The following is a 25,823-nucleotide window of genomic DNA, read 5'->3' on the forward strand; positions in this document are numbered from 1 at the left end:
AATGATACAGTGTGATTTGAGAGTGGAGTAGGATTAAATAAGAAAAACCACATCATTGTATCAATAAATGCAGAGAAACATTTGACAAAATCTAGCACCTATTCTTGGTAGACTCTCTCTGGAAACTTAGGAATAGTTCTTCTTTTTAGTGAAGAACATCCACAAAGAGCCTAAAACTAACATCATATTTAACGATAAGACACTTGAAACTTTGCTGCTGAGGTCAGCAACTAGACAAGAATGTTCTCTCTTGCAATAGCTTTCAACATTATACCAGAAGTCCTAACTAATGCAATAAGATTATAAAAGGAAATAAAAAGGTATACAAATTGGGAAGGAAGAAATAAAACTTTCTTTGTAGATGGCATGGTAATTCTGTGTAGAAAATCAGAAATAATGAAAAAATCCATGAGTGGTTATTGCACGATTACAGGTTATGAGGTTAATATACAAAAGTGAATCACTTTCCTATGTAACAACGAGTAAGTGGAACTTGAAATGAAAAACAATACCATATGTGCTCATTTTGACACCACATACACTGAAGTTGGAAGGATACAGAGAAGGTTAGCATGACCCCTGGGCAAGGATGACACAAACTCATGAAGTCCATTAAAAAAATAATAATACCGTTCATATTAGCATTCCCCCAAATGAAATAGGCGTACATTATAAAAAGTCTACAAAGTCTGTGTGAGGTAAACTACAAAAGTCTTCTGAAAGATGTCAAAGGAGAACTAAATAGATATTCCATGTGCAGGGATGAGAAGACTTGCATCTTGCCAGTTCTTTCCATCTTGATCTATAGATTCAGTGCAATGCCAGGTAAAATTGCAGCAAGTTACTTTGTGGATGTTGACAAACTGATTCTAAAGTTTATATGGAAAGGGAAAAGATCCAGAATAGCCAACTCAGTATTGAAAGAAAAGAACAAAGTTAGAGGACAGATTTTACCCGCCTTCCAAGATTTATTATAAAGCTATGACAATCAAGGCAGCGTGAGTGTGGTGCAAGAAATGACAAAAAATGGATGGCTGGAATAGAACAGAGAGCTCAGAAGCAGACTCACTCAAATGCAGTCTGCTATATACAGCTCACTGGTCTGTGACAATGGAGCAAAAGCAAAATGGGGGAAGACAGTCATTTTAACACATGACGCTGGAGCAACTGGGCATATAGTGCAACAAAATCAATTTAGACATCTTTCAAAAGTATTAACCCAAAGTGGATCATAGGCCTAGATGCAAAATAGAAAACTGGAAAACTAGAAAGTAACATAAAAGAAAAGCTAGATGGCCTTGATGTGGCAATGACTTTTTATATATGACACCAAAGACATTATTAGTTAAAGAAATAAATGAGAATCTGGCCTTTGCTAAAATTAAACACTGCTCTGTGGAAGGTAATGTCAAGAAAATGGGAAGACAATTCACAGACTAGATGAAAATCTTTGTGGGGTGCCTGGGTGTCTCAGTTGGTTTAAACATCTGCCTTTGCCTCGGGTCATGATCCTGGGGGTCCTGGGATTAAGTCCCAAGTGGGGCTCTCTGCTCAGTGGGGAGTCTGCTTCTCCTTCTCTCTCTGCCCCTCCCCTGGTTCATGCTCTCTCTCTCTCTCTCTCTCTCTCTCACTCTCTCACTCTGTCTCTCTCAAATAAACACAATCTTTAAAAAAGAGAGAAAATATTTGCAGAAGACATATCTGATAAAGGGGTTTTTTTTTTTTTTTTGGAATATATACAAAGGACTCTTCAAACTCAATAAAGGGGGAGCCTGGGTGACTCAGTTGGTTAAGTATCTGCCTTAGGCTCAGGTCATGATCCCAGCACCCTGGGATAGAGTCCTGCATCAGGCTCCCTGCTCAGTGGGGAGCCTGCTTCTCCCTCTCCCCCTTCCCCTGCTTGTGTGCACTCTCTTTTTGTCAAATAAATAAATAAAATCTTAAAAAACTCAGTAAGGGAAAAGAAAAAAAATACTCTTTTACAAATGTACAAAATACCTAAAAGGCCCTCATCAAAAAAGATAATACACATGTGAAGTAAGTATATGAAAAGATGTTCAACATCTTATGGTCTTAGGGAGATGACAAAATCCAAAACACTGACCGTACCAATTCCTGATGAATGTGGAACAGCCAGAGCTTTCACCTATTGCTAGTATATATTTGTATTTTTTTTTAATTCCTAAAAATTTTGAAATAGAAGAGTATGCAATGAGACTGAATGGGGACTTTAAAGGGTAACATAAAGTTTCCATCTGGCCCTTTACAAAAAAGGAGGAAGGGCAGGAGAAAGTAGCCATCCTATGGTAGAGGACCATAACGAAGATATGATTGAGGGAACACAGGCATGAGCTTATAGTGACATTCATTACTTTAAATTATATAATTAAGGTCCAAACAGAAGTTTGCAGATAGGGGAAGAAGGCACAGAAACATTATAAATGAGGTGGAGAAACCACTGTAACAGGAAATTTTAGAAGCCACACTCCTTTTCACTGTGTATAAATTTATTTCACAATGTAAATGAAATGGATAATTCTCTCTGACTACATAATCTACCAAACCTCTCCCCAGAAGAGATGTAACATCTAAGTAGACAAACTTCCAAATAAAAACTTGAGAATGGTGTTCAAGATCTACCCCCAAAATTTTACTGGGAAATTTTACCAAACCTTGAAAGAACAGAAAATCCCAAGGAAAATGGCATCAGCAAGATGGTGGAACAGGAGTTTTCTACCAACTTTCTCCCAAAGAACACTGCTTTTGGCAATCACACACAGATGAGAGTACCTTTGTGGGACCTAGGAGTCCAGTAGACAAGTTCGGCACACTCACTGGGAGAAGAAAAAAATCTGAGACTGGGAACACTGAAGAGAATAAGCAGAACAGTTTCCCATTTCCATGTCACCCACCTCCAAGGTGGCACAGCTCAGTGCTAAAAGACGAACTCGGTCTGCAGTTTCTCCCACAGGGGAAAGTGAGAACATGTGAGTGAGTTTGCAACTTCCCCAGCTCTCAAAGACATCTGCTTCTTTCTCACTCTTTCAGAATACAGGGGTGATCTACATGACTGAGTGGCAGGGAGACACTGGGAGCATAGCAACCAATGTTCAGAACTCAACAAGGAACACAAGTCTTACTAACCACACACTCCTTTAGGAAGCCTGGCCACAGGCTACTGGGGACACTTGGCCTGTGAATCCCCCCATCTGACCCACGGGCATCTCTGACATTTCATTCTCCTTACCCACATGGTGCTCCACCCTGTAACTGAGTGTGCCCCTGAAGGCAGTGAGTACAAGTCTTTGTGGACAGTTAGAATAAATAGAAAGCCAGCTCAACCCTGTAGAAGTGAAAGAGAGCCTACAAACTTAAGCATTTAACACTGCTGTAGGGAAAGCAAACAGGAGACTCCTAGCATGTAACCTGACTTTGTGGAATTAGGAGAAGTCATACAATCATTAGAATTCACTCCTAATAAGGAACAAGAAGTTTGGAGTAGGCATATATGTAGAGAAGATACGATAAAGCCTCAGAATCCCTAGCAGGGCTGACAGAGACATTCTCCACCCAGCCTTCATAACTTCATAAACAAGAAGTTTATGATTTCTATCATAAAAACAAAAAACGAACTAAAGAGGAATTGGAGAGCTGAAGAATACAGTGAATGAAATGAAAAAATGTAATAGAAAACATCACCAGTAGACTAAAACAGAACAAAAGACTCCGTGAATTTGAAGACATATAATTAATAATTGCAAAGTCAGAGGAGAGAAAAGTTTGAAAAAAGAGTGAAGAAAGCCTCTGTGAATTATGGGATATCATCAGGTGAAACAATGCATGTGCATTAGAGGAGTCACAGAAGGACAAAGAGGGAGAAAAGGACTGAAAGCTTATTTAAAGAGATAATGGCTGGCAGTTTTCCAAATCTCAGGAGAGAAATGAACATCAAAGTTCATGAAGCCTTTTATTCCCCATATATATTCAACCCAAAGAGTACTTCACTGAGACACATTATAATAAAATGTCTAAAACCAAAGACACAGATAATTTTTATAATTTTGAAAGCAGTAAGAGGCAAAAAAAAAACTCCTTACATCACAGGAGCACCCATCAACCTATCAGTGGATTTCTCAGCAAAAACCTCATAGGCTGGGAGGAGAGTCCTTAAAGGAAAAAAATGCCAAGCAAAATACTATACCCAGCAAAGCCGTCCTTTCAAAATGAAGGAGAGACAAAGACTTTCACAGACAAAAGCTGAGGGAGTCCATTACCATAAGACCTGCCTTACAAAACATGCTGAAATCGTTTTTTTTTTTTTTTTTTAAGATTTTATTTATTTGACAGAGAGAGAGATCACAAGTAGGAAGAGGCAGGCAGAGACAGGGGTGGGGGCAGTGGGGAGAGCAGGCTCCCAGCTAAGCAGAGAGCTGGATGTGGGGCTCGATCCCAGGACCCTGAGATCATGACCTGAGCTGAAGGTAGAGGCTTAACCCACTGAGCCACCCAGGTGCCCCCTAAAATAGTTCTTTACACTGCAATGAAAGGATGCAAATATGAACATATAAAACACTAATAAAGGGAAGTGTATAGTCAAATTCAGGCCCTGTAGTGTAGATCACTTTACCACAAAAGTCGAAGGACAAAAATATTAAAAAGAATTATAGCTATGACATTTTTAAATGGATATATGATATAGAATATGTAAATGTGACATTAGAAACAAAATGTTGGAGGGAGTAGTTTTTGTCAGAGTTAACTTATCAGTTTTAAATAGAATGTTATATGTTATATAAACCACAAAGGAAAAGTGTATAGTATTAGTCAAGCAATTTTTAAAAAGGAACCAAAGTGTTCCAATGCAGAAAATCATCAGACTAGGAGAATACAGCGAAAGAGGAAGAAAATATAAAACAGCCAGAATATGAATAAGATGGCATATGTAAGTCCTTACATATCATAAGTACTTTAAATTTAAATGGATTATCAAACGAAAAGAAACAGAGTGATTGAATGGTAAAAAACAAGATGTAACAATATGCTGCTTACAAGAGACTCACGTCAGCTCTAATGGACTGTGGAAAGTGGAAGAGCTGGAAGTGAAGAAACGGAAAAAATAACATTTGATGCAAATGAAAACCAAAATAGAGCAGGGTTGGATATACTTATGACAGAGAAAATACACTTCAACTTCAAAAACTTCTAATAAGAGACAAAGACAGTTGCTATGTAATGATAAAGGAGTTAGTTCATCGAGAGGAAATAACAAATATGTACATGTACCCAGAGTGGTTAGGCAAAAAGAAAGAAATAAAAGCTGTCCAAGTCAGAAAGAAAAAGTGAAATTGTTTCTGTTTGCAGGTAGCATGATCTTGCATAGAGAAAACCCTAAGGGTCAGGCCAAAAATTGTTAAAACTGATGAACAAATTCAGTACAAAATTAATATACAAAAATCAGTTGTGTTTCTATAGACTAACAGTAAACTTGGAGAATGAAACTAAGAAAACAATTCCATTTATAATAGCATCAAAGAAAAATCCTTAGGAATAAATTTAATCAAGGAGGTGAAAGACCTCTGTGCTGTAAATTGTAAGAAATTGATAAAAGAGTTGAAGAAGATGTAGATAAAATATCCCATTGTCATGGATCAGAAGTATTAATATTGTTAAGATATTCATATCACCCAAAGAAATCTATATATAATATTTCTATTAAATTTTATGGTATTTTTCACAGAAATCGGAAAACAAAAATCCTAAAATTTTCATGGAACTACAAAACATCCAAAATAGCAGTAACAGTCTTGAGAAAGAACAGAGCTGGAGGCATTACACTTCTGAATTTGGAATATATTGCAGAGGTGTAGTAATCAAAACAATATGGTGCTGGTATGAAAACAGACAGATAGCTGAATGGGACAGAATAGAGAGCCCAGAAATAAACCCAGCCTAAATGGTTAATATCCTTGACAAAGGCAACAAGAACACATAGTGAGGAAAAAAATCATCTCTTCAATAAATCATATTGGGGAAATTGAAGAGTCATGTGCAAAACAATGAAACCGGACCCCTATCTCATACCACTCTCAAAAATTAACTCAGAATGGGTTAGAGACTCTAAGTGTAATGCCTGAAACCGTGAAACTCTTAGGAGAATACATAGGGGCTCCTTGACTCAAATCTTGTCAATGATTATTTTTATATGATACCCAAAGCTTAGGCAACAAAAGAAAAAATAAACAAGGGGAAACACATCAAACTAAAAAGTTCTGCACAGCAAGGGAAGCAATTAACAGAAAAGGTAATTTTTTTTTGGGAGAATGGGAGAAAATGTTTGCAAACCATATTTATGCTAAAGGGTCAGTATACAAAATGTATAAGAAACTTATACAACTCAATAGTAAAAATGATAATAATAATAATAATAATCCAGTTTAAAAACTGAGCCAAGGACCTAAGTGGATATTTTCCAAAGAATACATGCAAATGGCTGACACATTCCTGAAAAAGTGTTCACTAATTATCAAGAAATGCAAATCAAGACCATAACGAGATATCACCTCATACCTGTTAAGATGGCTTTTGTTAAAAATAGAAGAGACGACAAATGATGACAAGGATGTGGAGAAAGGGGAGCTTTGTATACTTTGGTGGGAAAGTAAATGTAAAGAATTAAAAATAGTACTACCAGGTGATCCGGCAATTCTACTTCAAGGTATTTTTCCAAAGGGAGAAAACTTAATTCGAAAAGATACGTGCACCCCTATGTTCATTGCATTATTCATAACAGCCAAAATATGGAAACAACCTTAGTATCTGCCAATGGATGAATGGATAAAGAAGTTGTGGTATTTCTGTCTGTATTTACGTGTACACGTACATCTGTACCTACACCTACATCTGTGTGGAGGTAATGATACATTATTCAACCACGAGAAAGAACAAAATCCTGTCATTGGTGACAACATGGATGGTCCTAGAGGACATTATGCTAAGTGAAATAAACAGACAGAACCACGATTTCACATATACATGAATTCTTAAAAACAAACAAACAAACAGTGAAGTCGTAGAAACAGAGTTGAGTTGAACAGTGATTACCAGGGGTTGTGGGGTGGGAAAAAGAAGCGATGGTGGTCAAAGAGATCAAGACGACCCCTCTCTGGTTCACTTAAGTGTCTGAATTTGTCCTTTAAAATAGGAAGGTGACGGGGCAGCTGGGGCTCAGTCGGTTAAGCATCTGACTCTTGGTTTCAGCTCAGGTCGTGTCTCAGGGTTGTCTGCTCTCTCCTAAATAATAAAATTTTTAAGATAGAAAGGTTGCGTAGGTAATAAACTCTGCCCTCTGTGTTTGTTACCTTACTCTGCATCGTATGGCTCATTCCATAAACGGTGAGTTGACTCACTGGTCATTTGGTCATTTGGATGGTTTGGTCACTAAAGACAATTGAAAAATGGTGAGAAATAGAAAAATTTTCTAACTTTTTAGAAAGGGTCCTGGGATTGAACTCCGCATCGGGTCCTGCTTGGTGGGGGCCTGGTGAGGCTGTAAAATTTAAAAAGTCATGATTTAATTTGGAGTAAGATAAGAGGAAGTGATTATATGAGAAGTAAAAAGAAAAGGATCCCAGTTAGCTTAAAATACAGAGAAGGAGTAAAATCTTGAAATGAATCTACGGAATATGGAATGTGTGGGCAGTCTTACGTTTTACCTTGTCTAGGAGGTACTGAATCACTCTAACAGAGCAATTAGCAAAATGAGGGATTTAAACTCAGTTTAGGCTTTTTCTACCCTGAGGGTTTTTTTCTTTCTGTTTTGAAAAGATGTATCAGATGTGATTAGTTTGCTGATGCTCCTTCAGAAACAGAGGGTTTGTGTAAGTTTTCCAGGTGATCACAAAATAATGTCTAGAAGGTAATAATGCTTTCTTCGGGGCTGGGGAATTTTCCAGGCATAGCCCTTTTGTACCTGCAGTTGTACCGGGTCACCTGTGACCAGACCTACCTGCTCAGATCCCTGGACTACGTAAAGAGAACCCTTCGCAACCTGAATGGCCGCAGGGTCACCTTCCTCTGTGGGGATGCTGGACCCCTTGCTGTAGGAGCTGTGGTGTATCATAAACTCAAAAGTGATTGCGAGTCCCAGGAATGCATCACAAAGTGAGTCTTTAAAACTGGAAGCATTTACTCTTAACTTCTCAGCTCAAGGTCTTACTGTAGGAAGACATTTAAAAAGAAAATTCTTTTTAATTCATCTGCTGTTGCCAGCAAGTCTTTCCAAGAAGTAAAGAGGTTTGCATGTTAACTTTGAGCGTGATGATAAGATCACGTGCCTCCTTTCCATCCAAGCTTGCGTCTGCCTTAATTTTGGGAGAAATAAACATGTTTCTTCATGTACTTTGATCCTTTTCATAAGTAATATTTGGTTGCATTCATTGCACAAAAATTAGCTTATATGCCTTGGATCTACTATCATAACTAAGTTATTTTTAGGTTCATTTGTTTTGGAACTGTCATTGTAAAACTTTTATGCCCCTCTGGTTTATATTCTGCTTTTGAAGAGGTAGAAGTCAGGCCCCGCTCCCCTCGTGCCTGGTGGCGTGTCTGTTGATGTTTGTTGAATGATAGACTGAGTCAAGCTAATTCCCAAGCATTGACTACATTTTAGTACTATTTTCTTTTTTTTCCCTTTTATTTATTTATTTAGTACTATTTTCTCTTAAATTTTAAATCACCTTCTTCTAATTCTGATTTCAAAATTGAATATCATCTCTCACATGGTTTAGACTAGTATCAAGGTAGATACATTGAACAGAAAGGTGTGTTGTCATTAATGTGATAGCTGAGAGGGAGGCGAGTGTAGTGGAGAAGTTTTCATTGTTTGGGTTCCATTTGTTTGCATTCCTTAAAATCAGTTTTAAATGAGAAACAAATAATAGGAAACTTCTACAGCGATAGGATTACTAAGAGTTTCCGGAAGTGGTGTTTCCGACATTCTCTGGGAAAACGGAATTGTTCTCGTTGGGTAGACTTTTGCAGCTCCAGAGGACCATTGTGTGCCGGGATTCAGACCTCCCCGACGAGCTGCTCTACGGACGGGCAGGTTATCTGTACGCCTTACTCTACCTGAACACGGAGATCGGTCCAGGCACCGTGTGTGAGTCAGCTATTAAAGAGGTACTGTGGGGTTGGCGTCCGCTGTGGGCGCCCCGTCATCTCTACCGTCCCAACCTACCATTAGGGGCTGGACACTGCTTCTAGGTAGGAGTCATTTCTTAAGGCATCTCATAAAAGCAATACATAGTTCCTTTATTTTCCTTTCTAGGAAGGTGTTTTTGTTTTTGTTTTTTTCCCAAAAATCTGTCCTCCTGTTGGACCTGTTAATTCACCTGTCTTTACTAGAACCAAACAGCAGCAGCTTCAGAAAAATAGGATATTTATTTCTCTTTCCTAATGCATCTGAACTGGTAGGCAGTCCTGGCGAATATGGCTCTGGATCTGGCTTCTTCTCTTATATCCTACCATATCCTAGGGCCATGCCCTTGCCTGCCTGCCCAAAGCTAATGGAGCACCCCTCTGCTCAAGGCAGGGGAGGAAGTAGAAGATAAGCAGCTTCTTTTTTAAGGCCATGATCCAGAAGTTGTCTGCTACACTTCTGCTCATTTCCTACTTCCAGAAATAGTCAAAGGACTGTGTCTGTCTATAGCCAAGAGGCCAGACACCCAGCTAGAACCTGGAGCACTGTTACCAAGAGTGTGAAGGGAGAAAGGAGAGGAGGAAACAGTTTGTGCCTTTGCTACATGGTCACTACAGACAGGCTCTTCTTTTGATTTAACTAAACTCTGCAGGTCACAAGAGACCTCATTTCATTAGCCTTTCCATAAAGAAGGCTAATTCCTCCAGCCTTTTCTAGAAGACGTAGTGCCATTCCTTTGAGAAAACATTGCAGTTACAAGGCAACTAAGTAAGAGTTTGTATAGGAATAGTAAACTGTTCGTCCAAAGAACTTTCAATTTCGTAGTTTGACTTCCTCATTTCCTTTTCTGTCCTGAGATTGTTTTCTGATTTCTCTCTGCCCATATTTATTATGAACTAAAGGTAACATTCGAGGCTGCTGACTGCTTATAGATTTTTAGATTAAGTGATCGATAGAGAGTTGTTAGTGTCAAGGAGATGAAAGCAGGATCCATGTAAGTTTTCTAGACTAACGCTGTCGCGTTATCTCCTAGGTGGTCAGTGCTATCATTGACTCCGGCAAGACTCTGTCAAGGGAAGAAAGGAAGGCGGAGCGCTGCCCGCTGCTGTATCAGTGGCACCGGAAGCAGTACGTGGGGGCGGCCCATGGCATGACGGGGATCTACTACATGTTAATGCAGGTAGGTGAGAGCACTCGGAAATACTAAGATGGGGGCCACGGTATAAAATATCTGGCCATGGGGCGCCTGGTAGCTCAGTCGGTTGGGTGTCAGCCTTCGGCTCAGGTCATGATCCTGGGGTCATGGGATCGAGCCCTGCATCGGGCTCCCTGCTCAGCGAGGAGCCTGATTCTCCTCCCCCCGCCCCACCAACCCATGTTGTCTTCTCACTATCTCTGTTTCTCAAATAAATAAATCTTAAAAAAAAAAAAAGAAAAGAAAAGAAACTATTTGGCCAAAGAGTAAATGGGGACGGAAATTTTAGTGTAAGTCAAGCAGGCTGATAGAAAAGAAGGATCCTCCCTTGAATCATGGAAACCTAAGCTCTGCCTCGTGGCCCCCAGGCAGCGAGGTGCCGAGAGCACCTTCTCCACACGGTTTCGTGCTGAGTCGGGCCTGTTGCCCACATTTCTCTTCTGTCCACATCCTTCTGCGCACTGCAGTACTGACTGAACAGAGGGGACCCTCAGGGAGCAGAAAGGGTCTCCAGGATCCCGACGGAGGCAGAGACTTTTTCATGTTCATACAACCCCAACTTGCTACCAGCTGTGTTCTAAACCTGTAACTGGTTTGTCGTGGTTATGATCTCGTCTCTCAGTCGTGCCAGCTGTCTGGAGTGGTCACCGCTGCGTCAGGCAGGCGGAGAACCCCCACACACCGCTTCACCCTGCGTCAGCCTCCGGGCCTCTGGTTCCCTTCCCTGCTCTGTACATAGACTTTTCTTTTTTTTTTTTTAATTAAGCCTTTCTTTACCACACCCATAACAGAGTGGTTAATTAATGCTTAAAAATAACACAGCTAGTAAGTCAAGGAACATGGATTAGCATTTGGATTAAAAGTTTTTAACTAAAAGCGAAAAATTTTTCCTTCAAATTCCTTTTTTTAAACCTACTCTACCACTAAAGGAAATCCATATCTACTTGGGATGAAAACCCCCTTTTCTGGTAATTAGTTCTCTTTGTTTATGTTGTAGGAAGCAAAATGTAGATATCCCAGTTTATGAATTTTCTTTATGTGCAGACACATGTTTTCAAAGTAACTAGATTTCCAGAGGTCGTTTAAAAATAGCACTATTAGTTCAGAACACTGGTAGTTTGTGTATATTTTCTATTTCCGCAGAAAATGCGTTAACACTAGCCTTTGAAACTTTTTTTTTTTAAGATTTTATTTTATTTATTTGAGAGACAGAGATCACAAGTAGGCAGACAGGCAGGCAGAGAGAGAGGGGGAAGCAGGCTCCCTGCCAAGCAGGAAGCCCGATGTGGGGCTCGATCGCAGGACCCCAAGATTATGACCTAAGCCGAAGACAGAGGCTTAACCCACTGAGCCACCCAGGTGCCCCTGAAACTTTCTTTTTAAGTGATGCCCTTAGGGGAACAGAACCCTATGAAAACCACACCAATAAGACATAACCTTAAAGTTTAGATGTAGATGTTTAGGTTAATTTTGTTAGATATCGGGGTTTCCTTGAGAGAAACACAAGTCACAGAGTTGTCCCCTTTATCCGCTTTAACGTGAAGAATGTGAGAATATGCTTTAGGCAGGATTCTGTATAGAAATTGATGTCAGTTTTCTCGTAGCGAGCACAGGCTGCAGTGTGCTACACCAGCTCCCAAGCCAGAGCCCGGTCGCACCAGTCCCCCTGGCCGGGCACTTAACGCTGCTCCCCGGAGCAGCCGGGACCACACGGTGCTGTAGGTTCTGCTGTGCGGTTTCATTGGGAAGGCTCTCAGAAGGGGCTGCACGAAAACTTTGAAAATGTCACTTAAACTCACTTTCAGGATGGCAGAATAAAGACGTTTCTCCTCTTGAAAACGATCTCAAAACAGAAATGAAAAGAAACAAACAAAACCCCCCAGAAACCCAGCTTCCTTGATGAGACTAGGAGACACTCTGGAGCCCCAGAGTACACATACGTAGACTGAGAACAGAGGAAAGAGCGGCGGGGGACCAGACGGGACAGAGGCAGATCACACGTGGGGTCAGAGGAAGATGCCCCGGAAGCCAGCGCGTCTTCGTGGCAGCACCCGGGCCCCCGGGGACTGGAAGTGCCGTTGCTGGGGGAGGCAGAGCTGGCCGCGTGTGCATAGGGGGGAGGTGTGGGTGTAGGAGGGCAGCTTTGAAAATCTTCACACGGAGCTATGGGCTCTCCGTCTGCAAGATGGCCCCATACACTGACTCTTCCTCCCCTGACTCCTGCTGGAGATGGAAGGGTCTGGAGCAACTGAACCAGATCCTGCAGCTTCAGAAAGGCCAGTGTGGAGACAGTTGAAGGGAAGCATAGAACCGAACACAGGGGCAGGCCTGCGTGTCCACCAGGTTCTGGGCGGCCCTCCCTGCCCCCACAGGGATTGAAGTCGGGCTGTTGTTGTTGTTGTATTTTGTTATTGGAGGAACGGCTCAGATGAAAGGTTGCCCGATGTAGGAGTTTCAGAGTCCCCATTAGAAATGTTAGCTGGCTGAGATGGTTCTTAGTCTCTACTAATTTGACTGAGCCACAGTGCCCAGGTAGGTGGTCAGACATATTTCTGGATGTTTCTGTGAGGACATTTTGGGTGAGATTTACATTTAAACGGCGTTAGAAGGTGGGGAGGGACAGTAAAGTATCCCCCGACTGAGAAGACACTTGGAGACCAGAAAACGAAGCAGGCCACTCCACAGAGTCTACAGAGTTTTATTCAGGGTGGCTTTCTGATGGGGGGAGGGCAGCAGAGGACAATCGACAGCAGCTGCCTAGTTATTCTCTGTGAAGACCAGACCTTAGACCATAGATTTTGTAGACAGAGGGGACATGCAGAGGGCACTGTAGTGAGCTTAGAGGGTTTGCACACCCCTCAAAGGGCTTGCAGGCACCTAACTTTACGGAGATCTTGAGGCCCCGTCTGTGCATCAGGAAAGGGCAAGACTATGTTACCTCGGACAGATTCATGAGAGGCCAAAACAAGCCTCCCCCAGTCCCTGCCTTGGCCGCCATTTCTAAGGTATGTGTGTCAGTCTCCCAGGGGCCGGAGCACGAAGCCACAGGAGAGGTCACCAAGCAAACAGGAGCAAGATGGGGGGCCAGAGATGGAGTCATAATTGTCAGCCCTCCCACAGATGCTTGCACTTTGAGTAAAGCCGTTTCCACATTATGGAAGTCAAAGCCTGCCCTGAGCAAGAGGGAATTCTCCAGCAGATGGCCTTCAGCCTTCGGCTTCGACATCAAAACAAATTGAACTAAAGAAAGGTCCCCTCAAAGTCTTAAATAACCAGATAAGTGAATTACTTTGAGTTTTATATGCTTCTCGGTATTCCAGGTAATTGAGGTTTTGCTCTATTAGCTATAGTACAAAGGCTTAAAAAAAGGTAAGGAAAAATAAATGTTTTGTTTTCCTTTGTTTATAGCCAGCAGCAAAAGTGGACCAAGAAACCCTGACAGAAATGGTGAAACCTAGTATCGATTATGTGCGCCACAAAAGATTCCGCTCTGGGAACTACCCGTCATCGCTGAGCAATGAAACAGATCGCTTGGTCCACTGGTGCCATGGCGCCCCCGGTGTCATCCACATGCTCATGCAGGCCTACAAGGTCAGTGCCGCCTTCGGGTCACAGCACTGGATGTTTAGAGATCCACTTTCCTCCACCGGGCTTTCAGTCTGATTTTGGCCAGCACATTTGATTGCAAACGAAAAACCCTTCAGAACTGATGTTTTTACAAAATTAAGTCTCCCTATTTCACTTTATCTTGCCCCGGCAGTTGGAGCTGTGAGTGCATGTGTATGTGGTTTGTGTGTGTGTGTGTGTTTATTTTTTAATTTTTTTATAAACATAGAATGTCTTATTAGCCCCAGGGGTACAGATCTGTGAATCGCCAGGTGTACACTTCACAGCACTCACCATAGCGCATACCCTCCCCAATGCGTGTGTGTTTTAACAGGGAATATGTTCATGTGTAAAGAAAGCCTGGGTGGCAGCAGAGTAGGGATTTCCAGTCTGCGTGTGAATATCCGAGGGGGCAGTAGACCCTATTATAACCAAATGCTTTTTTGTTGGACTTGACATCATTTTATTTTCTTGCTTGAATAAGCTTCATTCCTGGACAATGATGCTTATTTGGGGCCCTTTAAATTTGCCCTTAAAATTGTTATAAAATTATTCATAAGGGAGAAGTGCGATGTTCAAAGTTTTACACATATGGGGTATTACAAAAAAATAGGCAGTACCTTTACTGATTAATTCTGGTAGTCTCAAGATAATATTTGGGTACAATATTAGGAATATATTTGATTTCTCTCCTAGACTAAGAATGATCTTATAAGTTGAAAGCAAACAATGCTGCTTCTTTTTTTTGGTTGTCTTTAAGTGTGTTTTCATAGTATTTTACTACATAGAAGTTGAAATTACAAACAGCTTACTGTATCCTGCAATATTTAAGGTTTTTAGCATTTTTTGGAAAAATAATACACATTTAAAGAAAAAAAATGTTTTCAAGCAAGTTTTTTAGAAGACTGTACCACATTTTATTTTATTTTTTACATTTCTTATTTGAGAGCGCCTGGGTGGCTCAGTCGGTTAAGCATCAGCCTTCGACTCAGGTCATGATCCCGAGGTCCTGGGATCGAGTCCCACATCAGTCTCCTTGCTCAGCGGCGAGTCTGCTTCTCCCTTTCCCTCTTCCCCACCCCCACTGACTCTCTCTCTAAAATAAATAAATAAAATCTTAATTTTTTTTTCTTTGAATGTAGTTGACACACAGTGTTGTATTACTTCGTACAACATAGTGATGTCACAATTTCTACATTATGCTCTGCTCACCACAGGTGTAGCTACCATCTGTCACCACGCGATGCCATTTATAGTATCATTGACTGTATTCCCTATGCCATGACTTTTATTCGTGTGACGATTCATTCCACCATTGGAAGCCTATTAGCTCCCACTCCCCTTCACCCATTTTGCCGATTCCCCCACAACCATAAGTTTGTTCTCTGTACTTACAGGTATGAGTCTGCTTTTCGTTTGTTTATTCGTTTTTCTTTTTGAGATTCCACATGAGTGAAATCTATGGTATTCGCCTTTCTCAGTCTGACTTATTTCACTTAGCATAATACCCTCTTGGTCCATCCATGTTGTACCAGATGGCATGATCTTCTCCTTTTTTATGGCTGAGTAATTGACACACACACACGCACACACACACATCTTATCCATTTGTCTCTCAGTGCACATCCAGGTTGCTTCCATATCTTAGCTATTATAAATAATGCTGCAGTAAACAGAGGGGCATAATCTTTTTGCAGTAGTGTTTTTGTTCTCTTTGGGTAAATACCTGGTAGTAGAATTAATGGATCATATGTTATCTCTAGTTTTAAACTTTTGAGGGATCTCCATAGTGTTTTCCACAGTGACCGAACCAATTTACATTCCCATCAATAGTGCACGAGGGTTTCTTTTTCTCCCTATCTTCTCTAACACTTGTGATTTCTTGTCTTTTTGATTTTAGCCATTCCGACGGTGTGAGATGATACCTCATTATGATTTTGATTTGTACTTCCCTGTTCATCAGTTACGTTGAATATCTTTTCATTGTCTGTTGGCCATCTGTTGTCTTCTTTGCAAAAATGTCTAGTCAGGTCCTCTGCCCATTTTGTAATTGCATTATAAGCAGTACTTCTGTAATTTTATCTTTTTAATGCATCTTTATTTGTAATATTTGATGTTGGAGGTTGTTCATATACCAAGGTATATAATAGTAACCATAATAATTGATTAGTGTTTTGGCATAAACTCTTTAGTTTTAACAGATAGAATCAGTGAAGCAGAATTCATATTTCTACCTAGAAATAACAAAAGAACTAGTCCCCGAATCAATTTTATTTTTCCTTTGGGGCTAACCATAATGATTTAGTAAAATTGTGGAGAATCTTTCATGACATTGTCTAATTTTTCTGAATTTTTTAGTCCTCCTACAACAGTAATACCTAAAATATTCAAAATATAAAAGTCAGGTATGAGCATTTAAGAAAATAACTCAGAAAGTTACGATTAAAAAAAAGCGCAGTGAAATATACTCCGGAAATAAGAACTTAATGATTCATCTTCTTAACACAACCTCAGTCTTTAAATGAAAATAAAATTCTTTTCAAATCATTGCCTCCCTTTTTTAGAACGTTAGAGAGACTGTTGTAACTTCAGTGACACAGAGATAAGTCTATAATCATTGTCCAACCCTAATGAGTATATCGTGAACAAACAAGGACCCTTTGATATTCAAAACAGATGTATGACTTTGATAAAAAGTGGAACCTTTTGCTTGTCAGACTCCTTTCTCTCTTTCACATTAAAGAGGTTAAGCAGTCCAGGTGGCCACTGCTGGTGGCTTCTGGGGGTCTCCCCGCCCCCACCCAAGCCAGTGGTAAGCAGGTCATCAGGAGCCCCGACATCCAGCGGGGCCGTTATCCTGAGGAGGCCCGTTTCTCCTGGTGCTGTTGCCTATCCCTGCCGTCTGCTTCTAGCATTTGCTGGTCACACGGGGAGCAATGCCACAGATGTCCCAGAGCCGCTGCTGCCTGTCGGGCTTCGGCTCAGAGTATCATTTGAATGTCTGGCCCTGCCTTGCTCTGAAACAGAAAGTTCTGTCTTCTCTTAAGCGTAGAGCAAAGACACGAAGATCCCATACTCAGTCACTAAAACTTGATTTTGTCCATTTCCATCAAGACTCTCAAACACGAGGAAGGCGAGGAATATCTGAATCTTTGGGGGCAGAAGGCATCAGGGGTAATCTGGAAAGGCATATGTGATATAGTTTCACAATATGAGTGCAGTGTGCGAATTGTGTTTGGCCAGGGCAGGGGGTGGTGTGGGCAGAGACAGGGCGGCGGGGGGGATGGATGGAAACGCAGAGCTAGAGAAAGTCAGCTCGAGGCTCCATTTTCTCTCACGTTATTGTTAACTCAGATTCAGAGCATGTGCATTCGCTGAAGCGGTCTCAGAATTAGGAAGTGATTACATTTTATATAAGTTTGCAGTATTTTCTCCTGCTGACATGTGAACCCGTGAGTTCTTCAAGAACGCTTATGGAAGCATAAGGCTTTCAAGTACTTGAAAAAAATATTAATATCCTTCACAGATAAAACTGTAAACTGAATCTAGTTTCACTTAATTTGTTTTCCGTTCCCAGAAATGCTAATCATGTGTGTAGTTGGGTGTCCTCTCCTTTGTATGAACATATATTGTTAATTTGAAATTATAGAGTATTCTAGATGATCCTTGAAAAATGTCAGGGTTTTAATAATATTCTGTGCTATATTAAGAATTATATGAATTACAGATGATTTTCTAGCACATTACCTTTGTGGACCCTATAGCTGGAAGCTGTTTTGCTGAGCAGCTCTTGATTATCTGACAGTAGATTACAGGCGATGGTAACAAATTCTACCATCTAACTACACAGATGGACCCTTTGATGTTTGCATTTGTGTGGATTCAGCCACTATCAACAAATGCTAACATTGGTCCAATGAAAATTGTCCTTGAAAAGGTCTTTACGAGTATGCTGCCCAGGAAAACCATATAAGTCATACCACAGTGAGATTAATATACTCTTGATTCTGTAAAGTATGAAACCATCCCGCCTTCCCCACTCCTACCTACGTCCCTCTGCTGGAAACCCCACATCAGAGCCATATTAGAAATGCTCTCTGATGGGGCGCCTGGGTGGCTCAGTGGGTTAAGCCTCTGCCTTCGGCTCAGGTCATGATCTCAGGATCCTGGGATTGAGCCCCGCATTGGGTTCTCTGCTCAGCAGGGAGCCTGCTTCCCTTCCTCTCTCTCTGCCAACCTCTCTGCCTACTTGTGATCTCTGTCTGTAAAATAAATAAATTTAAAAAAAAAAAAAAGAAATGCTCTCTGATGGCCGGCTGCTGAGCATACATCACACATGCTTTCATGTAAACCGTGTTCCAAAGGCTCATTTGCAAGTTGATTATTTGAAACGTGGACTATCTTGGGGTGCCCATCAGAATCAGCTGGAGAGAGCCCTTCATATTGCACTTTCTTTCCTTCTTCCTCAAGACTGTGAGACCTTCCTAAGTGTAAGCATCACTTACAGAAATCTACCACACTTCATCCGTTTGTTTTCCAGTAGCTGCTATGGACATTCTTGTACGGGTCTTTTTGTAGATGCGTGTCTTCATTCCTTTGGGGCAATACCTAGGAGTTGAATCGCTGCATCAGAGTAACTGTAAGAAACTGCCAGACCTTTTCACAAAGAATATTGTTCCTTTTACCTTCCATCAACAACGTAAGAGAGTTCACATATTTGGCAACACTTGGTATTGAAAGGCTTTTTAATTACATTCTGGTGGATACCTCATTGTAGTATTTTTTATAAAGATTTTATTTATTTATTTGACAGAGAGACAGAGAGAGAGAGGAAACACAAGCAGGAGAGTAGGAGAGGGAGAAGCAGGCTCGCCACTGAGCTGGGAGCCAGATGCAGGGCTTGATCCCAGGACCATGGGATCATGACCTGAGCTGAAGGCAGTTGTAACTTAACCAACTGAGCCACCCAGGTGCCCGCATTATAGTTTTTAATGGATAGCAATTTTGCCTGTGTTCCTGGCTCATTTATATATCTTCCTTTGTTGAATGTCTGTTCATTCCTTTTATCCACGTTTTATTCTTTCTTTTATCTTGTTATTATTGAGTTGTAAGGATTTTTCATATGCTCTGGTTTCAAGTCCTTGTCAGATAGATGCTTTGGAAATAATTTTGTAGTTGGCCTGATCATAATGTTTGTGGTATCTTTTGATGAATAGAGTTTTTAATTCTGATAAAGTCTATGTGTTACCAAGTTTTTTATGGTAATTTCTTTCTGTATCTTGTCTAAGAAATTGTTAACCTAAAAAATAAAACAATTGTTTTACCAGCAAAATGGGCCTACTCAAGAATAGTGGAGAATTACATTTTGGGGTATGCAAGCTATAACAGAACCATCGGCAAGTCCAGCAAAGAAGGGAGATGAGCATCATTTTATGGAGAAGGAGGAGGAAGGGGGGAGAGGTTGTTCGAATGTAAGTCCACCAGACAAAAGCAGGAGTTCAGGGTCATGACCATTTCTCATTGGCTGAGTTGCAGAGCTATTTGATTTCTTGTAGGAGACGCAGTGATCCCCTGTTGGGGCCTATAATTGATGATTCTTTCCTCTTTCCTGTTTCCTCTTCTGTTGGGGTCTGTAATTGACAAGTCTTTCTGGAATTGAGTAGAGTGGCAGGTTTTCCTTCTAACCTCCCGACTCCACTTCAGTGAGTTTTTGCTTGTTTTTTTTTTTTTTTAAGATTTTATTTATTTATTTGACAGACAGAGATCACAAGCAGGCAGAGAGGCAGACAGAGAGAGAGGAAGGGAAATAGGCTTCCCACTGAGCAGAGAGCCCGATTCGGAGCTCGATCCCAGGACTCTGAGATCATGACCTGAGCCGAAGGCAGAGGCTTTAACCCACTGAGCCACCCAGGCGCCCCAGTTTTCGCTTTTTTAATGATCACCGATTTGACTTAGCCCCGGGTTATACAGATAGCATTCTTCCCTGCCTGCACGGATTGAGATTTGGAACTATGAGCTACCTTAAGTTTTATATATTACATGTATATTTCGCATATTGGGTTTGTATATGTGACAGAAGAAGAGTCTTTTTTTTTTTTTTAAGCATCAGGATGTCTGATTGTCCCTACATTGTTTATTGAAAAGACTTTTCTTGTCCCCCATTTGATTGATTTGGTGTCATTAATACTCATTACAAGCCTCTGAGATGAAGACCTGGTATCCTTTCATAGCTGGGAAAACTGAGACATAAGAGGTTGAGCGACTCGTCCAGGGCTGGGCCACGCAGTTAAAAGGTGGCAGAGCTGAGATTCCGACGCAGGGCAGCGTGTCCCCAGAGCTCACCCCTCAGCTGCCCTCGGGAGTCGGAGTCTTGCTTCTGACCCTGGTGAATAGATCCCACATGAGGAAAGTGAGTGAAATACAAATGTCCCTCTCCTTCCCCTTCTACCCTCTGCAGACACGGATTCACCTCGTTCATCTCTTTTTTTTCAAGGGCGCTGCTAATCAGTTGCAGGTAGATGAGTCCTGTTTGCTTCCCCCAAGGAGAGCGTCTCTGATGACGCTTTTGCCTCTAATTCATTTGCACACGCAAGGACTGAGCTAAGCAAGGGGAGATGCTGACGACAGGTTCTGAGGGCCGGATTAGAGAAGCAAAATAAATGAAATGTGGGGAGAAAGAGAAGAAAATGTAAAAGGGAATTGGAGAGGACACAGCTCCCTCCTGCCGGGCATTTGTCTTTCCTGAGCTCATTTGTCTCTTTCCGTGCAAACCACTCAGATTACTTCTGCAAAGCCAAGAACAAGGAAGACGAGGGGAGGAGACTTTGGGTGGATTACGACTGTGTGGCGCGGTGCGTGGCGTTGCTGGTGGCGTTTGCTCTACCCCCAGAGCCACGTCAGGTTTCCTAATGTGTCGTCGACTAAGCAGAACGAGAAACTGGAAACATCTGTTTTTTAACACCGCTTTGCCTTTTCACGGCCCAGGTCTTTAAGGAGGAGAAGTACTTGAAGGACGCCATGGAGTGCAGTGACGTCATCTGGCAGCGAGGTTTGCTTCGGAAGGGCTACGGGATCTGCCACGGGACAGCTGGCAACGGCTACTCGTTCCTGTCCCTGTACCATCTCACGCAGGACAAAAAGTACCTCTACCGAGCTTGCAAAGTAAGGAGGCTTTATTCAGACAGCTTTGGGATACTCCAGACCCTGCATAAAACCCCAAAATATAGCTTCTTCCCTTAGCCCGTTTCTTGCAACTCTGTGGTCTCCCCTGTTTCTCCTGCACCACCACCCCACACCGCCCCCCCCCCCCCCCGTACCCCTGGCCGAGTTGGGCTGTGTTGACTGCTCTCTGTTGCCCGAGAATCTTCTTCCTTAAGTTCTTGGTGAATTCATGCGGTGTCTCACTTGTTGCCTTTCCACCAAGTGAAATCTCTGCTCTTAAATATGTTTCCTCGTAGTTTGCCGAGTGGTGTCTAGACTATGGAGCACACGGGTGCCGCATTCCCGACCGGCCCTATTCTCTCTTTGAAGGTAAGAGTGAGCGGGAAACGCCAGGTTTAAATATGTGGGGGAGTGAGTTTGGTGCTTCTGCCTCTCTCTGCACTGGCTCTGTGACATTGGCTCCTAACGCGAGTAATAACTCCACAGCCATGAAATAACTGTGAACAATGTAGTTTATTGCTGAAAGTTATATTGAGTCTCTCTGCCTTACCTAATTCATGTACCCGTGAGTGTCCTTCAGATATTTCTAAATCTTTTGTGGAAAATATGTGCAGACAAGATAGAATGTTTGCTGCTCAGTAATAGAAGAAATAATAAGTTTACTCCTCTCCATATTGTCTGTAACACTGTATATAATATTGATCTATTCACAGGAAACCGGTTACTTAAATGTGTTTAATTATTTCAGGTATATAAAGAAGTAGAAATAATTGATCTTAGTGATATGAAAGTATTAGTAGTTGGAAAAAATGATAGCATACTGAAGAAAGTTCTGAAAAATGAGCAAAGACAGGAAATGAGAAGACACAATAAGTCTGTTGCAAAGCAGCATGTATAGAATATAATTCAGGAAAACAAAATAGAAACCCTACAGAGAGGACTCATACATTTTTTTGTATTTGTATTGTGTGTGTGTGTGTGTGTGAGAGAGAAAGAGAGGGAGAGAAGAGAGAGAGAATTAGATAATTTGTAATGCAAGCCACAGAAATCAAAGGGCAAAGGTTGAATGGTATTAGGATAAATTGTTGATAACTTTTAATTATTTTAGAGCTACATTTTATACTAATTCTGAAGTGAACTTCAGAAGGAATAAATGATTGAATATTTTTTAAAAAACCAAACAATAGATGGTGTTGAATTTTGTCAAATGCTTTTTTCTGCATCAGTTGATAAAATGTTTTTTTTTCTTTTAAATTTATTAACACTGTGGATTACATTGGTTGATTTTTAAATTTTAAGCCAGCCTTGTATCTCTGGTGTAAACCTCACTTGGTCTTACATATTGCTGAAGTGTATTTGCTAATATTTTGCTGAGGACTTTTGCATCTACATTCATGAGGAATTTGGCCTAGAGTTTTCCCTTGTTGTACTATCTTTACCTGCTTTTGGTGTCAAAGTAATACGGACCTAATAAACGGTATCCTTTGCTCTTCTGTTTTCTGGGACAGATAATATATTAATTGGTGTTAAATGTTTGGTAGAATTCTCCAATGAAACCTTGGAGTACAAATTTGGCAGGGGGTAGTTTTAAAACTATAAGTTCAGTTTGTTTAATAGTTTATCAATTTATCAACAGTGTCAATAGTATCAAGTTATCAATTTCATATCTGGTAAGTTTCAGTAGTTTGTGTTTCTATTTCACCTGCGCTGTGAAGCTGGTGTGTGTCAAGTTGATGTGTGTAAGGCTAGTGCCCTCTGTTTCCCTTCTGATGTCTGAATTGTCTGTGGTGGTTGGCCCTATTCTGTTTCCGCTCTTGGTTATATTTTTTAATCATACGTAAGAAATATAAGCAGAAAACAGAGCACTTGCTATTATCTTTCGCAGAGTAATATCCTTTTAATATTCAAAGCCATCACAATGAAAAAATTCTCGGAAAAAAAATTTCAGTCTTTTACATCATAAAAACGCAGCATTTTTGCATCAGCCATAACAGAGTTAATACCCGAACTCTCAGTGGAGTTCATTCAAGCTTATTAACGGCAGCTCCAAACCCCGACTAGGTCAAATGTACAACTTCCCAAAGGCTGGGAAGTTAGACTCATCTGCTCCCGGCGCCTCACAAGTGCCAGCAGTCGGCTCGAAGTAGATCCTTGCGGGATGGGTGGAGAGTAGTTCTAGTGCCTTTGTGGAGGCGACTAGGCCAGAAGGGTCGCTGACACCTGTAACCCCTTCTGGAGCTTTCCCCGGCCCAGGTGCTCCGTCTTGGTGAGTTGGCTGCCCCACCCCACCAAACAGGAAAACAAAGGTCATTCCAGCATGGACCACTCTAGGGTGTCAGCAGTCATCATCTTTTTCTAATGGGTTCTAATAAGTCAGTGTTTTTCAGATTTCTTGGGCTACTGGAACCCTTTCTTCAAACAAAAACTTACAGGGTTAGTCTGAGAACACCCAAAATGTAGGAAAACAGCGAATGACACACACAAAATATGAATGAATTGCAAAATCATCGAGGAAAGAAGCCACACAGAATAGGCTGTATACTGTGGGATTCCTTTCAAAGGACATCCTGAAACAGGCCAAGCTAATCCATGCTGGCAATGGCGGCCGCCTGGGCAAGAGAGGGACAGACCGGAACTTCCGGGGCAGGTGATGGAAGGGTTTCCTATCTCTTGATAGGAGTTTGGTTTCCACGGGTGTATGCATTTGTCGGAACTCAGAGGAGTCCGCTGAGGACTTGTGTGTTTTGTTGCATATGAATTTTACATCAAAAGGAAAGCTATAAACAAAGATCCAGTAAGGGAGGAAATGTTCTGATTGAAGAGTTGTATTTGCTAATATTTTGCTGAGGACTTTTGCATCTATATTCATGAGGAATTTGCCCTAGAGTTTTCCCTTGTTGTACTATCTTTGTCTGCTTTGGTATCAAAGTAATACGGACCGAATAAGTGGTATTGAGAACTATGCTTTGCTCTTCTGTTTTCTGGGACAGGTAATGTATTAATTGGTGTTAAATGTTTAGTAGAATTCTCCAGTGAAACCTTGGAGTAGAGATTTGGGTGGGGGTAGTTTTAAAACTTAAGTTCAGTTTGTTTAGTAGTTTATTTTTTTTTTAAGATTTTATTTATTTATTTGATAGATGGAGATCACAAGTAGACAGAGAGGCAGGCAGAGAGAGAGGGGAAGCAGGCTCCTGCTAAGCAGAAAGCCCGATGCGGGGCTCAATCCCAGGGCTCTGGGATCATGACCTGAGCCGAAGGCAGAGGCTTTAACCCACTGAGCCACCCAGGCGCCCCTGTTTAATAAGGTGCCTAGAGGCTGGGGCCAGCCAGCTAGCAGGCTACCTTGCCCACCCTCCTTAGATCAATTTAAAACCCAGTCTTGGTGCAGACCACAATGATTTGCAGTGATTTTGATGAAAACAGTGTTTGTTTTATTTATTTATTTTTAAGATTTTATTTATTTGAGAGAGCAGGAGCAGGAGGAAGGGCAGAGACAAGGAGACTCTCCCCTGAGCACGGAGCTTGACAGGGGCTCAATCCCAGGACCCTGAGATTATGACCTGAGCTGAAGTCAGATGCTTAGCCCACTGAGCCACCCAGGCTCAGTTCATTTTAAAGTGGCATGTGTGTGTGTGTGTGTGTGTGTGTGTGTGTGTGTGTGTGTGCGCGTGAGAGAGAGAGAGAGAGAGAATAATGAAATATTTAACCACAAAAAAGAAGGAAATCGGGGTGCCTGGGTGGCTCAGTGGGTTAAGCCTCTGCCTTCAGTACAGGACATGGTCTCAGGGTCCTGGGATCAAGTCCCACATCAAGCTCCCTGCTCAGCAGGGAGCCTACTTCTCCCTCTTTCTCTGCCTGCCTCTCTGCCTACCCGTGATCTTTCTCTCTGTGTGTCAAATAAATAAATAAAATCTTAAAAAAAAGAAATCTTGCCATACTGCCATAGATGGAGAAGGTCAATGTACCACTTCCCAAAGCAAACCAAATCCGTCAGAGAAAGATCCCGTATGATTTCACTCATATGTGGAATTTAAGACACAAAACAAAGGGGAAAAAAGACAAACCAAGAAACAGACTCTTAACTACAGAGAAGAAACTGAAGGTTACCAGAGGGGAGGTGGGTGAGCCAGGGGCTGGACAGGGGAAGGGGATGAAGAGGACCCAGGACGAGCGCAGAGTCATGCACGGAAGTATTGACTCACTCAGTGATACACCTGAAGCTAATGTTAAAATTTAAAGTTTTAAAAATTAAAATGGCATTCCTAAAACTTAAAGGAGGTAAAAAAAAAAAAAAATGCAACCTTTTGTTTGGACTAAGAATAAAGCTCTGAGAGAGGAAGTTTTATAGCTGAAAGAGCACCACAACAGCGCTGTAGCTTTGCAGGAAGCCATTCCATGAGATCATCTTAGTTTCAAGATACGAGATTAAAGCCCAGAACCCAATTTTTTTAAAAAAAGGAAAAAACTGCTGTTATCTGCTGGGTGCTAATGTAATGATTTCTTTTGTTTGTTTTATATTTGTTTTTTTATGTAGTCATTGATAAAGTCCTCAGCACCTTTTCCATCATCCCGATAGCCCCTGGTAAAGGAGGCTGATTAAAGTTCACTTGGTTTCAGACACTCCCCTAATGGCCTCTAGTAAAAGGACCCACGTTATATGTTGCA

The 25,823-nt window shown here is 41.4% G+C and overlaps 1 protein-coding gene and 1 non-coding gene across 2 annotated transcripts in view; both read left to right on the forward strand.

The window, feature by feature from the left end:
* Positions 1-25,823, forward strand: part of LANCL2 (LanC like 2) — a 51,865-nt gene that overhangs the window by 23,384 nt on the left and 2,658 nt on the right. Inside the window, exons 3-8 of the mRNA XM_046021405.1 lie at positions 7,953-8,160; positions 9,030-9,177; positions 10,230-10,376; positions 13,800-13,982; positions 20,982-21,158; positions 21,455-21,527. Coding sequence (XP_045877361.1) covers positions 7,953-8,160; positions 9,030-9,177; positions 10,230-10,376; positions 13,800-13,982; positions 20,982-21,158; positions 21,455-21,527 — 936 coding nt within the window. The remainder of the gene's footprint in view (positions 1-7,952; positions 8,161-9,029; positions 9,178-10,229; positions 10,377-13,799; positions 13,983-20,981; positions 21,159-21,454; positions 21,528-25,823) is intronic.
* On the forward strand, positions 518-625 carry LOC123952379. The gene has a single exon (XR_006820630.1). It is a non-coding gene; the product is annotated as a U6 spliceosomal RNA (small nuclear RNA).

The sequence above is a fragment of the Meles meles genome, chromosome 10 (genome assembly GCF_922984935.1).
Source record: "Meles meles chromosome 10, mMelMel3.1 paternal haplotype, whole genome shotgun sequence".
Lineage (NCBI taxonomy): Eukaryota > Metazoa > Chordata > Mammalia > Carnivora > Mustelidae > Meles > Meles meles.